Here is a 15,702-nt window from a genome sequence, read left to right on the forward strand (position 1 = left end):
CTGTGGCTCAGTGGTTAACGAATCCGACTAGGAGCCATGGGTTTTGGGTTCCATCCCTTGCCTCGCTTAGTGGGTTAAGGATCTGGCATTGCCGTGAGCTGTGGTGTAGGTTGCAGACTCGGCTCAGGTCCTGTGTGGCTGTGGCTGTGGTGTAGGCTGGTGACAACAGCTCTGATTAGACCCCTAGCCTGGGAACCTCCATTGGCCACCAGTGCAGCCCTAACAAGACAAAAAAAAAACTTCCCTGTAGATAAGAATTACCTGCTCAGTATGCAGATTCCCAGACCCCCCACTCCATCCGGGAATGTTTCATAAGCTGACATGATGGACAGTCAGGTACTTCTTAGTTTAGGAAAACTTTGCCTGTCACCAGTCCATGTCCAGTGGTCGGGGAGCGTGGCTCCCTTAGCCCGACCAGCTAGTACTCGGATTGTGATACGTTTTTGCTTTAATGCATGTTGTTGGACCCCAATATTTTATCATCATATGTTTCAGCAATTGACCAAACTTGGGGGGGGCCAGATCCTAAGTGTCTGAGGGATTTGTGTTTCTGGAAGTTGGCCCAGTAGTCTTTAAAGACAGTCTAAGCCTCAGGGTGGCTCTGGCAGACCATGCCCAGGACAGCCACACACGGCCTGTTCTGAGAGGGACGCAGGTCTGGGCCACTCCAAGCTGCTCCCTCCCTGAATCACATTCCCAGATCGGCAGCTGCCCCTCGCTGCCAGGCCCACCACAGTGGAGGCCCAGTGATGGCTGCTGTATTGGTGCCAGGGGATGGCACAGGTACTAGAATTGTATGAGGGCTCAGAGTGGAAAGAAACTTGCTCCCCTCCTCTCAGGATACAGTGACACTTTAAGGCTCCCTTTCCCCGACGCAGACGCCAAAGCTGTAGGCGACCAGAGTCCCAGCTCAGAGATGGGCAAGCAGGACAGGGAGCAGCCCTTTCTGCCAGCCTCCTCGAGAAGGTCCCCTGATTGCTCTCCGCCAAGTGTCTTTTGTTTCGTTTGCTTTGTAACATGCTCTTGTTTTCCCAACCACAGTGAAACATTCTCATTTGTCTTAACTGGAGAAGATGGGAGCAGGAGGTTTGGTTACTGCCGAAGACTGCTGGTGAGTACACCCTGCTCTCACACAGCCAGAGTGCTGTGCCGAGCCAGCGCTAAGGGTTCATTCACTCCGTACCACAGCAGAAGGGACAGGAGACGTCACTAGTTAATCGGGAGGAGTATTTGGAGGCCCACCTGGTGCTTGCCGGTAGATGCAACAATGCATCTGTCTGTCTCCCTTGGAAAGCAAATACTTTCTCCATTGTTTTTCATGCTAATGAAGGACCTTCTTCTCAAGCCAAATGTCCTTTCTAATAAAGTGTGCTCAATCCACCTTGATAGCTTAGAGAGATCGTTCATGGTTGTTGTAAGGGCAGAAGAAGGATGGTTTTATTGTTCATGATGCAAATAATTTGACTGTCTCCTTCAGAACATTAACCTCTAAAAGTCAGAAACTTGAAGTTTCTGTTGTGGCTCAGTGGTAATGAACCTGATTAGTATCCATGAAGATGTGGGTTCAATCCCTGGCCTCACTCAGTGGGTTAAAGACCTGGCGTTGCCATGAGCTATGGCGTAGGTTGCAGACTCGGCTCGGATCTGGTGTTGCTGTGGCTGTGGTGTAGGCCGGCAGCTGTAGCTCAGATTCAGCCCCTAACCTGGGAACCTCCATGTGCTGCGGGTGCAGCCCTAAAAAGACAAAAAAAAAAGAAAAGAAAGAAAGAAAGAAAGAAGAAAAGAAACTTACTCCAATGAAATTGACCATGCCACAACATTTTAGAACTTATCTTTTTGAGGGCCATATCTGGGAAAATTTTCAATAGTGACAAATCATTTTCCACTGAGAGTATATTTTAGTCTTTTAAATAGGCTAACATAGAGTCAAGAAGAATGCATAGCACATCATGGCTGTTCAGTAAATAATTGTTGAATCGGTGCATAAAAAATAAGGATAATAGGAATTCCCTGGTGGCTCAGCAGGTTAAGGATCTGGCATTGTCTAGAGTTCCCATCATGGCTCAGCGGAAATGAAATTGACTAGCATTCATGAGGACACAGGTTTGATGCCTGGCCTCGCTCAGTGGGTTAAGGAGCCGGCATTGCCATGAGCCATGGTGTATGCCAGCGGCTACACCTCCACTTCGACCCCTAGCCTGGGAACCTCCACATGCCACAGGTGTGGCCCTAACAAGGCAAAAAGTGAAAAATAAATAAAATAAAAATAAACAATCATCAGGAAGCTGTTAAAAAAAAAAAAAAAAAAGGATCTGGCAGTGTCGCTGCTGTGGTACGGATTCAATCCCTGGCCCTGGAACTTGTGCATGCTGTAGGTGCAATCAAAAAATAAAAGTATGGATAATAATTGAAAAAGTTAAGTGGAATAATGCATTTTGTTGCTGTAATTACTTTAGAGTTTAAGTATTGAAATTTATTTGCTTTTTGTTTTGAAAACTAAAAGTCAGTTTCCAAAAAGCATTTTCAGAAATGATTTCTCATTTGGAATTATTACAATTGTAAGGGATAAATAAGTTCCTTGAGAGAAGCTACAGTGACATAGGTAAACGGTTAAGCTTCCTTACCTTATGGTTGTGTAAGCCCATGTTGAGCACCTACTGTATATGCACAACACTCTTGATTTGGTCCCTTGGGAGAATTTTTATTTTTTTATTATTATTATTATTTTTTCCTTGGGAGAATTTTTAAATATGTACTAACCAGAAGTGCCTCCACTTCTAAGGTGGGGTAGTGGTAACTACTTTTCCTCCCTGAGTTTCAAAAGCTGAAATTGTGTAGAAACGTCTGGCACATAATAGGCACCAAGTCAAAAGCATTTGGGGTCCTTCCTCCGCTGAGATTAGTAACATTTACGGTTTCCTTGTGTTTCCCTCCAAAAAGCCTGGTGGCAAAGGAAAGCGTCTCCCTGAAGTCTACTGCATCGTGAGCCGTCTGGGATGCTTCAGCCTCTTTTCGAAGGTGAGGACCTGGGCCCCAGAGAGGGGAGGAAGGGATGCAGAGCAGGACCGGGGAGGACATGGGACACCCCAGTTCCCAAGGCCTTTATCATCTTACTCTCACCTGCTTTCCTTCCCCCTGCTTGCTCCTCCCTGCCTGGAGCCTCCTCCATTCCCTGATCCTTGGGACAGGAAATAAGAGGTGATGAAGGCTGTGGCCCAGGAAGTGGGGGGGAGGGAGAAAGTCAAAGTCATTGCAGTTGAGGGGGAGGGGGAGGGCGAGGGGGATCATCTCAGAATGTCCCAAATGTCTTACTTTGCTTCCTCTAATCATTGTCTTTTGTCACATTGTGTGTTCTGTGTGTATATCTGGTGTGTGTGTGTGTGTGTGGTGTGAAATTAATCATTTAAGACTGCTCTCAGAATCTTTTTTTTTTTTTTGTCTTTTTAGGGCTACGCCAGTGCACATGGAGGTTCCCAGGCTAGGGGTTGAATCAGACCTGCAGCTACCAGCCTACGCTACAGCCATAGCAACTTGAAATCCGAGCCCTGTCTTCAACCTACACCACAGCTCATGGCAAAGCTAGATCCTTAACCCACTGAGCAAGGCTAGGAATCAAACCTGCTTCCTCATGGGTGCTAGCCAGATTCATTTCCAGTGAGCCATGATGGAAACTCCCTCAAAATCTTAATATAGCAATGAGATGCTGCTGTATAGCACTGGGAACCATATCTAGTCACTTATGATGGAGGATAATGTAAAAAAAGAGTGTGTGTGTGACTGGGTCACTTTGCTGTACAGTAGAAAATTGACAGAACACTGTAAACCAACTATAATGAAAAAATAAAAATCGTTAAAAAAATCTTAATATAATTGGATCCTTCTTTTTGGAACATGAGCCAGTATATCAAGACTTAGGCATTGCCATGCTGAAATGGCTCATCTACCCTAGTATTCTGGATTGGTGTGTCGCAGATAATTAGAATGCCAATCTCAAATATTAGGTGTAATTCAACATTTGTTTCCTGTGTTAACCAGATGTGAACCTCTAATCCATAAATCTATTTTTTTTTCTTTTTTTTTTTTTTGTCTTTTGTTGTTGTTGTTGTTGCTCTTTCTTGGGCCGCTCCCGCGGCATATGGAGATTCCCAGGCTAGGGGTTGAATTGGAGCTGTAGCCACTGGCCTACGCCAGAGCCACAGCAAGGCGGGATCCGAGCCGCGTCTGCAACCTACACCACAGCTCACGGCAACGCCGGATCCTTAACCCACTGAGCAAGGGCAGGGATCGAACCCGCAACCTCATGGTTCCTAGTCGGATTCGTTAACCACTGCGCCACGACGGGAACTCCCCATAAATCTATTTTAAAGCCTTCCTGAGGAGTTCCCGTTGTGGCTCAGCAGTAATGAACCTGACTAGTATCCACGAGGACCAAGGTTTGATCCCTGGCCTCCCTCAGTGGGTTAAGGATCCAGCGTTGCCATGAGCTGTGGTGTGGGTGGCACGCTCGGCTTGGATCCTGCGTTGCTGTGGCTGTAGTGTAGGCCGGCAGCTGTTGCTTCAATTCAACCCCTAGCCTGGAAACTTCCATATGCTGCCGGTATGGCCCTAAAAAGAAAAAGAAAGAAAGAAAATTAAAAATAAAACTCAGGGGAGTACCCATCATGGCTCGGTGGTAACAAACCCGACTAGGATCCATGAGGATGCAGGTTTAATCCCTGGCCCCGCTTAGTGGGTTAAGTTTTAAGGATCCAGCATTGCTGTGAGCTGTGGTGTAGGTCACAGGTGTGACTTGGATCCTGTGTTGCTGTGGCTGTGGTGTAGGCCAGCAGCTGTAGCTCCAGTTCAACCCCTAGCCTGGGAACTTCCATATGCTGCAGGGCAAGTGTGGCCCTAAAAGACAATAAATAAATAAAATAGATACATATGTATATACCTACACACATACTTATATACATACACACACACAGAGACATAAATAAAACTCAGTACTCATTAAACATTCACCCCCCGCCCCCTGCGCCTCTGGCAACCACCATTCTCCTTTCAGTCTCTTTTATGAATTTGACTCTAGGCTCTCACGTAAATGGAGTCATGCAATATTTGTCCTTTGGGGTCTGGCCTATTTTCGCTTAGCATCGTGTTTCCCAAGGTCATCCATGTCGAACATGTATCCGTATTTTATTCCTTCTTACGGCTGAATAACATTCCACTCTATGACTATCACATTTTGCTCATCTTTCATCAATTGATGGACAGAGGCATGTTTGATGTCATAGTTATGTCACAGATCTGTTCATGCACTGTGCCCCTTAGAAGACTACAAACCCTCACAATATTGAAGTTTTTTCACCACCACCCCCAAAACCAGTTTTCACCCCCTTGGGAGCGCTTGTCCTCCCCTTGATAAGTTGGTCTGAAGGTTGTGGGTGATGGCTAAGCTGTTTACCATTGATGATGCACAGAGAGATCCACTAAGTCACACAGCCAGACCCAGGCGACAAATAAGACAGTTTTCAAAGTCGAGGGGGCAAGGAGCGCTACATCACCCCTTCAGTGGCCGAAACTGCAGTGGTGATGTAGGGGGGAGAATCGGGGCCCCCACAGGGTGGAGGAGACTGTACTTTGGCCTGAGGAGAACAGGGCGTCCCCACAGTGGTTCCACCTCTGTGACGGGCACACTTCACCTGGGACAGAGCTACACCTCGGTGACCTGGCCTCAGGATAGCTAAGCGGAGAGCTGAGCTGCTTTTCTGCCCCTTGTAGATCTTGGATGAGGTGGAAAAACGACGAGGCATCTCTCCCGCCTTGGTCCAGCCTCTCATGAGGAGCGTCATGGAAGCCCCTTTCCCAGCCCTGGGCAAAACCATCGTTGTCAAGAACTTCTTGCCAGGATCAGGAACTGAAGTAAGCCATCGGTCCCTTCCTGTCCTGGGAGGGATGGGGGGCGGAGGAGCCCGGACAGCCATGCCCAGGTGGTCGAGGCACTGGCTTTCAGTGGGCTGTCACATTCAGGGATGTCCTCTTGCTCCTCGGGCTGGCCCAGACCATCCATCTGAGAGCATCAGAAATGCCACCCTGAGTCCAGTCCGTCCATCCGACCCAGGATTCTGGCTCAGAGAACCACCCCCGAACTATGCCAGGGCAGGGAACATCTTTAGCTTCTCTTCATAGCCTATGCCCTTCATAAATTGTATTTGAATCTGTGTAGGTTTTTGGTCTGCATCACCTCTACCACTTTATACTGGGAAACAGATTGTTTTCAGGGAAAACAAACTTAAGTACTACTTGTTATTCATCCTGGACTTTGAAACATGCTCCTTTCCTTGGCTGGGCTGGACTTTGATGCCCAATCTTATTTCTTTCTTTCTTTTTTTTTTGGTCTTTTTTGCCTTTTTAGGGCTGTACCCAAGGCATATGGAAACTCCCAGGCTAGGGGTCAAATGGGAGCTACAACTGCCATTCTACGCCACAGCCACAGCAACGGGGCATCTGAGCCGCATCTGCACAACCTACACCACAGCCCATAGCAACGCCAGATGCTTAACACACTGCAAGAAGCCAGGGATCGCATCTTCATGGATACTAGTTGGATTCAGTACCACTGAGCCATGATGGGAGCTTCCCCAATCTTGTTTTCATTCTTCCCATTCCTGGTCCATGGCTCTGTGGATATCAGAGGGCAGACCCCTTCAGCCTTGAGTCTCCAGTTCCGAAGGCCCTTGGAAAAGCAGGTCACCTCTGGAGACAAGGGATGGATGAGGATGCGTCTGGGATATTCTGCACAGCCCAACTGCCCAGCACAGAGAGGAGCCGTCTCCCTGGTGCTGGAGAATCCTAAACCACCCCCTACCAGATACAGGTGGCTTGGCCATCAGGACATTAACCTTAGCGAACCCCACTGTCTGGGCAGCCCTAGGCTCATGCCACGCTCAAGAGTGAGAACCAGTCACTGAGAAGGAATCAGCTATTTAAAGAGAGAAACATAGAGTTCTATGGCTCAGCAGTGAAGGAGCCAGCATTACCACTGCATTGGCTTGGGTTGCTGCTGTGGCACAGGTTCAATCCCTGGCCTGGGACCTTCCAAAAAATAAAATTAAAAAAATGCTGGAAAGAGAGAAAAACATGCAGGTGAGTAGTGACTTGAGATGAACTCAGCAACATTTTAACAAGTACAGAATGAGAAGATATGCACACTAAGCAAACAAGCCGAGAGGCATCATCAGGAAGAGACTGGAAAGGGGTCGAGCCATTAAGAATTGCCTTCTAGGAGTTCCTGCTGTGGTACAGTATGTTAAGAATCTGACTGCAGCGGCTCAGTTGGCTTGGAGGCGCAGGTTCAATCCCCCCCCAGTGTGATGGGTTAAAGGATCCAGAGTTGCTACAGCTATGGCATAGGTTGCAGCTGTGGCTCAGATTCAATCCCTGGCCTGGGAACATCCATATGCCATGGGTACAGACATGGAAAAAAAAAGGGGGGGAATTGCCTTCTAGAGGAGGTGAATCTTGAAAGTACCACTTGGGTCTGCTGGTCCTTCTGCGTGAGCCTGTGGTTCCGCTTCCAGCAGGTAATATTCCCTTGTGAGGCAGAGATGGAGCTGCATGGACAGGACACCAGCAGTCACAGAACCCCTCGTGTGGGCTCCAGATGCATCATCGACAGGGAGGGCCTCCAACACTCTTGGGCACAGGGCCACCATTCCGCCCTCCTCTTTCTACCTCCATCCAAACTGTCCTCACGCACAGCTGTGACACGGGGGTCCCTACCAACCCCTCCTCCTTCCCCAGTCTCCTGGGATCTTTCATTTCCAAATCCCCTTTGTTTTCCATTTTTGCTTTCCCTTTTCCCTGGCAGTGGGTCAGCCCTGCCGACGACCTCAGAGCCCCAGGCCTGCACGGCGCATGAGGGGCCTGGCCTCGCAGACGGGGTCCCTGCTCATGCTGCTCCTGTTCCCTGTAGGTGATTGAACTGTGCCGCCCGCTGGACTCCCGGCTCGAACACGTGGACTTGGAGTCTCTCTTTTCCTCTCTCAGCGTCCGACACCTGCTGTGTGTTTTCGCCTCCCTGCTTCTGGAACGGAGGGTCATCTTCATCGCAGACAAGCTCAGGTACCAAGTTCGGCTACTTCTGCTGAAGTGTTTGAGTGGCAGCCACGCACCATCTGGAATCTGTAGGGCAGGTGATGGCCTGGGGTTGCAGAGGAGGCTCCTCCGAAGTGCAAGTGCGAGTCCGCAGGCAGCTAGGACGGGGCTCAGGAGGCCCCTAGCTGTGTAAAGTGAGGCGGGTCTGCCCTTCTCTGCGCTGCTGGTCTGGTAGGTACTTGATCTGCTCTTCCCTCGTTCTGCTCTGGGCTGGGCACCCTACCACGTGCTAGGGAGACAGACGTAAAGGGCCCAGAGCTGTCCTCAAAGAGGCCTCATTGGGAGCGGCAGGGGGCAGTGGCAAAAGTAAACTGATGAGCCAGTACTTGTTGCAGAGGCTTATGAGAGGCAGTGCCTTCTGGAGACCAGGGGGTGCTCATTCCCAGAGGAGGCAAGTTCCCTGGGGTCTTAAGACAAAGAGCTCGTAGAAAGTCTGTTCCAGGCAAAAGGGGCCATCTGTACAAAGGCAAAAAGACGGGAGGCCGAGGGCGTGGTCGCCTCCAGGAAGCGCAGAGCAGCTCAGAGCCGAAAGCCAGAAACGCTTAGAGGTGGGCAGGGCTCACTTCCTGGGAGGCCTCCAGGGCCGTGCTGGGGAGCATGGATGAGCCTAAGGCCTCCCTTCTCAGCGTTAAAATAAATCACCTGCTCAAACTTCACTGCCCACGCAGATGCACCCACACCGTGATGGTCCCAGTAAGTGATTGGCAAAGCCCATTACAAATGACAAATCAAATTACAGTTACAAATCAAAGAAGATCCTGGAGGAGATGGAGATAGGGATTTGAGTTAACTCTGAACTTTAAAAAAGAAAAAAGGAGTTCCCATTGTGGCTCAGCAGGAATGAATCCAACTCGTATCCATAAGAATGCAGGTTCCATCCCTGACCTCGCTTAGCAGGTTAAGGATCTGAACTGTGGTGTAGGTCGAAGATGCAGCTCCAATTCCACCCCGAGCCTGGGAACTTCCATATGCCGTGGATGCGGTCCTAGAAAGCAAAAAAAGAAAAAAGAAAAAAAAGGATTCCTGACATTTTTGTTATTTCAAAATACTGGGTCAGCGCCTTCTTCGCTTTGGACCTGAGGACACACATGCACCCGTGGTGGCCGCAGCTCCAGGAAGGGCTGAGATGTGGGGCCAGCTAGAGACGGGCCAGGCAGCCAGCTGAGGCAGAAGAGGCTGACCGAGAGTCCATCTGGACAGAAGAAATGCCAAAAACAGAAAAGGCAAAGAACCGTGGTTTGGAAAGGAAATCTGACTCTAAACTCCAGAAGACAAAGGAGAAAAAGAAGGAAAGGAAAAGACTGGAAAAGACCAGCTATAGAATGTGGCGGCCATCAGGCGGAGGGAGGGCTGGAGCCCGCTTCCCTGCGGCGGGGTGGGAAGCGGGCTCCAGCCCTCCCTCCGCCGCAGCCCGTCTGGTCACCTGGATGATCCTTGTCTTTGGACGGCAGCCCCCTGGCCACCCCCAGGCTGCTCCCCCCGCCTGTGTGTTAGCGCCTCACTTGACTGTCATAGTTATTGCACTCCCTGTCTATTCTCGTCAGCTCAGGAAGCAGGCCCCGCCTCGAGCCTGCGGCTGGTGCTGGGCACTGGGCAGCTCTTCCAGCCCCCTGGACACTGGGGAATTCTGTCTAGAGAGTTCTCAAGGTCGAGGCCCTGGAAGCTCAGGATGAGTAATAACCCTTCAGCGACCAGGATCAGGTTTCATCAGCACTCGAATAACAGCCCGTATTCTCTGGAAGCCTCAGCGTCCCCGCACCCCCCTCCCCATCTTTCTTTGGCGATTTCTCTTGCTTTACTATAGGGCAGGAGTAAGTGATGGATCTCAGAAAGGCCTGGGCAGGGAGGGGAAGGCCCACCAGGAGTGGAGACGGGGCCAACGGTCCTTCGAGGCACTTGCTCTAGTTTAAAGATGTTGGGCTCAGGAAGGGTCCAGCCTGAGAAGATGTATGAAAAGCTGCGCGTGGCTGCAGAAGAGCTGGCCAGCCAGGGGCTGTGTCCCCACCCCAGCTAAGGTTTTCCTTAGGGGGAAGGAGGACAGAGAACATCGTTTATTTCTCTCACAAAGCTACAATGACAGAGAAGGCGGGACCAGAGAGGGAGGGGAGCCTCATCAAAGACAAATGCACCCCCGAAGGGCAGCAGAGGGCAGGTGTGAGAAGCTCAGGGCACCAAGACACCGGGAGGTGCTTAGCCAAGGATGTCTGAGAAAGAACCTGGCCACTGCTCCCTTGTCCCTGGATGGATCTCTGGGTGGACAGGTTGGCCTCTGGGCAGCCCCTCACACAGAGCTGCTGTCATGAGAAAGGGCAGAACGTGAAGGGACCCCATCCCTGAGAAGGGACCCAACCCGTCAGTGCGTTCTGCCCTCCCCCTCCCCTCCTGCTCTGGGAGCGGACGGGTCACTGTGGTGGTCTGATGGCAGGGACCGTGGAGTTTCTGTCCTCACCTGCCTGGCATGGTGCCTGGCACTCTGCCCTGAGAGCTGGACTCTTTGAACAGCAAACACTCACATGCAGGTGTGGTGACACCTGCGACTGCCGGAGGCTGTTCTCGCCACAGGGCACTCAGTGCCCGCTGGCTGTTCTCTTCTGTAGCAACTACCAGACAGGGGGCACTGAGGAGATGGGGTTTTGTAGGAGGGAGGCAGGGACAGGGATAATCTGAGTGCCTCTTTGGGTGCAGAGGCAGGCCCTGGGCACTAAGCTATTGTGTACATGCCTGCTTGTCTGTATAAAATACCTGAATCACATGTTTAGACCCTTTACAACCTTCACACCTGCACAGCCATTTGTTATCACACAGACGGGGCCTTTGCAGAGTAGGAAGGACGCCAGAATGTCCTCAGCTGTTGGCCCCGCATCTCCCCACTTAGGAAACAAGGGCTTGTCTGTGCCAGGCCCCTCGGAGCGCTGACTCTCGGGCTCCTGTGTCTCATTGTCCCCAGAAGCAGCTTGGGATTGGCCCAGAGTGTTCTCTCTCTTGCCTCATAAATGATCTTTCCATCCAACACTAGTTCCATGCAGACCTGAAGAGGTGGGGAAATAAAGAAAGGCCCCGAGGAGTTCCTGCCGTAGCTCAGCGGTTAATGAAACCGACTACGATCCATGAGGATGGGGTTCCATCCCTGGCCTTGCTCAGTGGGTTAAAGACCTGGCATTGCCGTGAGCTGTGGTGTAGGTCTCAGATGAGGCTCGGCTCCGGAGTTGCTGTGACCATGCCGGTAACTACAGCTCTTATTTGACCCCTAGCCTGGGAACTTTCATATGCCACAGATGCGGCCCTAAAAAGCAAAAAAAATAAATAAAAACAAAAAAGAAAGGCCCTGAGATTTCTGAGGCAGGAAGACAAGGAGACACAGTGTGCAGAATCCTGATGAGAATAATGACAGTGCAACTGGGAGAGCAGGGAACCCTCTGGAAGTGTTCGACTCTCGCAGGCTCTTGACAACTCAATCTAAAGAGCACTCAGAGGTTACGTCACTTTGCTCAGTGGGAGAGCTGGGATTCAGATGCGGGCAGCTGGTTCCGGGGAAGATGAGGAGAAGGAGCAGGCCGCTGTGGTCTGGGGGTGGGGTGGAGGCAGTGTCTGTGAGGCTGTCTACAGAAATATGTAAGGACACTTTTTTTTTTTTTGTCTTTTTAGGGCCGCACCGGCAGTACATGGAGTTTCCCAGGCTAGGGGTTGAATTGGAGCTACAGCTGCCAGCCTACACCACAGCCACAGCAACTCAGGATCCGAGCTGCTTCTGCAACCTACACCACAGCTCATGACAAGGCCGGATCCTCAACCCACTGTACAAGGCCAGGGATGGAACCCACAACCTCATGGTTCCTAGTCGGATTCGTTTCTGCTGCGCCCCAACGGCAACTCCAGGACACTCTTTTTCTTTCTTTCTTTCTTTCTTGTCTTTTTGCCATTTCTTGGGCCGCTCCCGCGGCATATGGGAGGTTCCCCGGCTAGGGGTCTAATCGGAGCTGGAGCTGCCAGCCTACGCCAGAGTCACAGCAACGCTGGTCTGAGCCGCCTCTGCAACCTACACCACAGCTCACGGCAACGCCGGCTCATTAACCCACTGAGCAAGGGCAGGGACCAAACCCGCAACCTCACGGTTCCTAGTCGGATTCGTTAGCCACTGCGCCATGACGGGAAGTCCCGGACACTCTTTGAAAGCGTGCCTTTAGGACCTTCTGTGTGCTGAGCAGTCAGGCCAGTGTTGTCTCCTGAAGGAGCGAAGACGTGTGCTTTTCTCCCCAGGGCCTGCCCTCCAGTACAGCCTTCGGCCTTCCAGCCAGGGCCTCAGTAAGGCAGGTGGACTGCGTGACCCTCAAAGTCTCTCCCTCCCATCCTCACACCTGCTCACCCATTTCCTGGGGGATCGGATTCAGCAGAAACATCTGGATAGCACCCCTGCTACCATAGGCCGCCTCAGAGGGGTTCTAGTCATGGGCACTTTGGGGCTGCTGAGATGCCAGGTAGCCATCCATGGTGCTCATCTCATGCCCCTCTTAACCTTATGTGGGGTAGAGATGAATATACACCCTGTTGCGGACCTACTGTCCAGGGATTCCCAGGCCTCTGCTCCAGCCTGTGCTCTGAAGTCAGGGCCACCTTCTCCGCCCTCACAGCTTTACCTGCCTTCCTCGGAGGGGCCTCAGCTCAGCCTTCTCTTTGGGGGTCTCTCTGACTCTCAGATGCGCCCCCCTCCCCTAACAGGGAACCAGGACAGAACAGGGACCCCTGTGAGACAGGGGTCCAGCCAACGATCAAAGCACAGAAACACTGCCAAAGACAGCGTGTGCGTGAAGTTCCACATGAGAAAGCCCAGAACCCCGCTTCTCTTCTCCAGCGTGCTCTGCCCAAGGGTCTTGCTCAGGGAGGAATGAGTGCCCACCTAGTTCTGATTTATGGGAAAAGAGCTATGGGGAATTGAAGTGCTATTCAACCAAGCCACGACCAACCGGCGGCTGGCCGCGAGCTGTCTGACCTGGAGAAGGCTATGAAGAAAGCCTTCCACCTAAATTCAGCTGCTGCCTGCCTCCTTGTACCTGGCACAGTCCTCTGCAGGCTGCTCGTGCTCTCATCTCTAGCCCTGCTCGGCCAGCAATGGAAGCAGGCCTCTTCCGATTTCCGTCTGTAGCCCTTATGTTCTCAAGACCACAGCGCAGGGCATGAGAACAGGGCACACTGCAAACTCAGTCAGTGACCCTGTGACATCTCAGAGTGGACATTAGCCTGCTGTAGGCCTGCGGTCACTGCTGCCAGCACCCTCCCCCACCACGCAATTCATTGACTCGTCATTGCTGCTGCATCTGCCAGAGGAAATAGCAGGGGGTTGTGGCAAATACTGCATGGGTTACAAAAGGGTTTTAAGTTGAGCCAAAAATCTATCAAATTTAGAATAACATTTTTGCTCCGTTTCATCTTTAGGTTGGCCATTGAGTGTTCCTTAAGGCTCTGTTTGGCAGATGGAAAAGAAAGAATGTTGTTGTGATGGCTTATTCTGTTGTCATAGCAACCTAAATAAATATTTCCCTATAGCCCTTTCTTCATTTCCCTGATGATAAACATTTTGTTTTTCTTATTAATTTCATTTCCCAAAAGTTTTGCCTAAATCTACAGGCTAGGCTGAATAATAACGTCAAGAGTTGCATATAAAACAATTTTGCATATACAAAAATTTTACACAGGACAAAGTTTTCTGTACTCCAGAAATTTCCTTTTTAACTCTTTTGTAGTGTGTTAAGGCCAGAAGCCTAATGACAGGAGTTCCCATTGTGGCTCAATGGGTTAAGAACCCGACTGGTATCCATGAAGTTGCGGGTTCCATCCCTGGCCTCGCTCAGTGGGTTGGGGATCCAGTGTTGCTGCCAGCTGTGGCATAGGTCACGGATGCAGCTCAGGCAATTCACAATTCAGCCCCTGGCCCCGGGAACTTTCATATGCTCTGGGTGTGGCCCTAAAAAGACCGAAAAAAAAGCCTAATGACTGGCTTCTAGCTAATGATAAGTAGGATTAGGTGGTCAAATCTCAATAAATAATAGTTTGAACCTTGGCCTTGACATGGAGTAAGTACGCAAATAAGTCCATGTGTAGCTGTGTGCCTTCATCATGTGCGGTGTCCCTTTTAGTTCATTTTAACCAGTTTCTGTAAACTTCAACAGGATATGCCCACAGCCTGTCTAGAATCAGTTGCGCTAGTGATGTTTGCCATCTCAGAGAAGGGTTGGGTTTTTGAGCATGCCTTCTGCAGGCAGGTGGGTTTGCCAAGGCCTCCCTGACAGCGTGAATGGGCACCGTCTCGGTGGTCTGGCATCCAGAATACTACCTCAGAGGGTCCTCAGAGTGGCTGACAGAGTCTTAGAGATAAACTACATTTAATTCAGTGAAGGGCTATGAGAAATGCAATTTTAGGAATTTCCTCATGGCTCAGCAGGTTAAGGATCTGGCGCTGTTGTTGCCGGAACTCGGCTTCTGCTCACCGGTGCCGAATAGAAATACAAACAAGATTTTGGGTGAAGGAGAAAATAATAGCTTTATTGCTTTGCCAGGCAAAGGAGGGTCACAGCAGACTAATGCCTCAAAGACTCTTCCCCCCTTAGAAGAGTTCAGGAGGTGGTTTTACAGTTTGGGGAGTGAAGAATAGGGCTGCATATAAGGATCAGGGGAGAGGCAAGCTTGCATTGTTTTCAGAGCCAGTGTTCAGTGGTCTGGTGGTCTTCCTTCCGAGCTGAAGAAGGCTTTATTACCATCTTCCATTTATTGGGGGTTTTAGTTCTCCAGGAGAATTCAAAGATATTGTTACCTATATTCCTTGAGGAGGAACCAGGACCCTGCCCCAAGGCTGCACTGTTGTTTCTTTTTTCTTGTTTCTTGTTTTTCTTTTTTTCTTTTTTTCTTTTTTGTCTTTTAGGGCCCTACCCGTGGCATATGGAAGTTCCCAGGCTAGGGACTGAATCGGAGCTGTAGCCACTGGCCTACACCACAGCCACAGCAATGCCAGATCCGAGCCTTGTCTGCACCACACCACACCCAGCTCATGGCAACACCAGATCCTTAACCCACTAAGCAAGGCCAGGGATTGAACCCTCACCTCATGGATACTGGTCAGGTTTGTTAACAACTGAGCCGCGCTGGGAACTCCTGTACCACTGTTTCCTGGCTGCTCCTCCCTGGTCTCTGCATCCCCTCTGTTCCCTGATTAGCGACTATTTGAACCTGCCCTTTAGATCTCAGTGAAGGTCGTGGAGGCTGCAGTTTATTCCCTAGAAACAAGAAATGGGGGCACAGAAAGGCTTGTGTGCCCAGGAGCCCACAGGAACCTGCTTGGATTCACTGTTAGTGCTGTGGCTCTGGTTACAGCTGTGGCATGGGTTTGATCCCTGGACCGGGAACTTCCACAGGCTGTAGGCACAGCCAAAAAAGAAAAATGCAATTTCAGTAGCATGACTGATTACATCTAAACTGCCTGTTTTAGCCTGTGAACATCAAGAGGGTAACATTTGGAGTTCCCGTCGTGGCGCAGTGGTTGACGAATCCGACTAGGAACCATGAGGTTTCGGG

General features: G+C 50.5%; 2 protein-coding genes across 16 annotated transcripts in view; both read left to right on the forward strand.

The window, feature by feature from the left end:
* Positions 1-15,702, forward strand: part of SLC37A3 (solute carrier family 37 member 3) — a 398,944-nt gene that overhangs the window by 230,346 nt on the left and 152,896 nt on the right. The window lies entirely within an intron of this gene.
* Positions 1-15,702, forward strand: part of DENND2A (DENN domain containing 2A) — a 137,700-nt gene that overhangs the window by 101,467 nt on the left and 20,531 nt on the right. For all 15 annotated transcript variants that reach the window (XR_014833611.1, XR_014833617.1, XR_014833613.1 and 12 more), the window contains 4 exons: positions 1,042-1,111; positions 2,941-3,018; positions 5,764-5,904; positions 7,958-8,106. Coding sequence is in view for 7 of the 15 variants with exons in the window: in XM_085005257.1 (XP_084861383.1) it covers positions 1,042-1,111; positions 2,941-3,018; positions 5,764-5,904; positions 7,958-8,106 (438 nt within the window). In the remaining 8 variants the exon portion in view is untranslated. Of the gene's footprint in view, positions 1-1,041; positions 1,112-2,940; positions 3,019-5,763; positions 5,905-7,957; positions 8,107-15,702 lie in introns of those variants that run through there.

This window comes from Sus scrofa, chromosome 18, assembly GCF_054392235.1.
Source record: "Sus scrofa isolate SSC_HxYL_T2T_F1_AM1 chromosome 18, Sscrofa_HxYL_maternal_Yorkshire_Landrace_v2.0, whole genome shotgun sequence".
NCBI lineage: Eukaryota > Metazoa > Chordata > Mammalia > Artiodactyla > Suidae > Sus > Sus scrofa.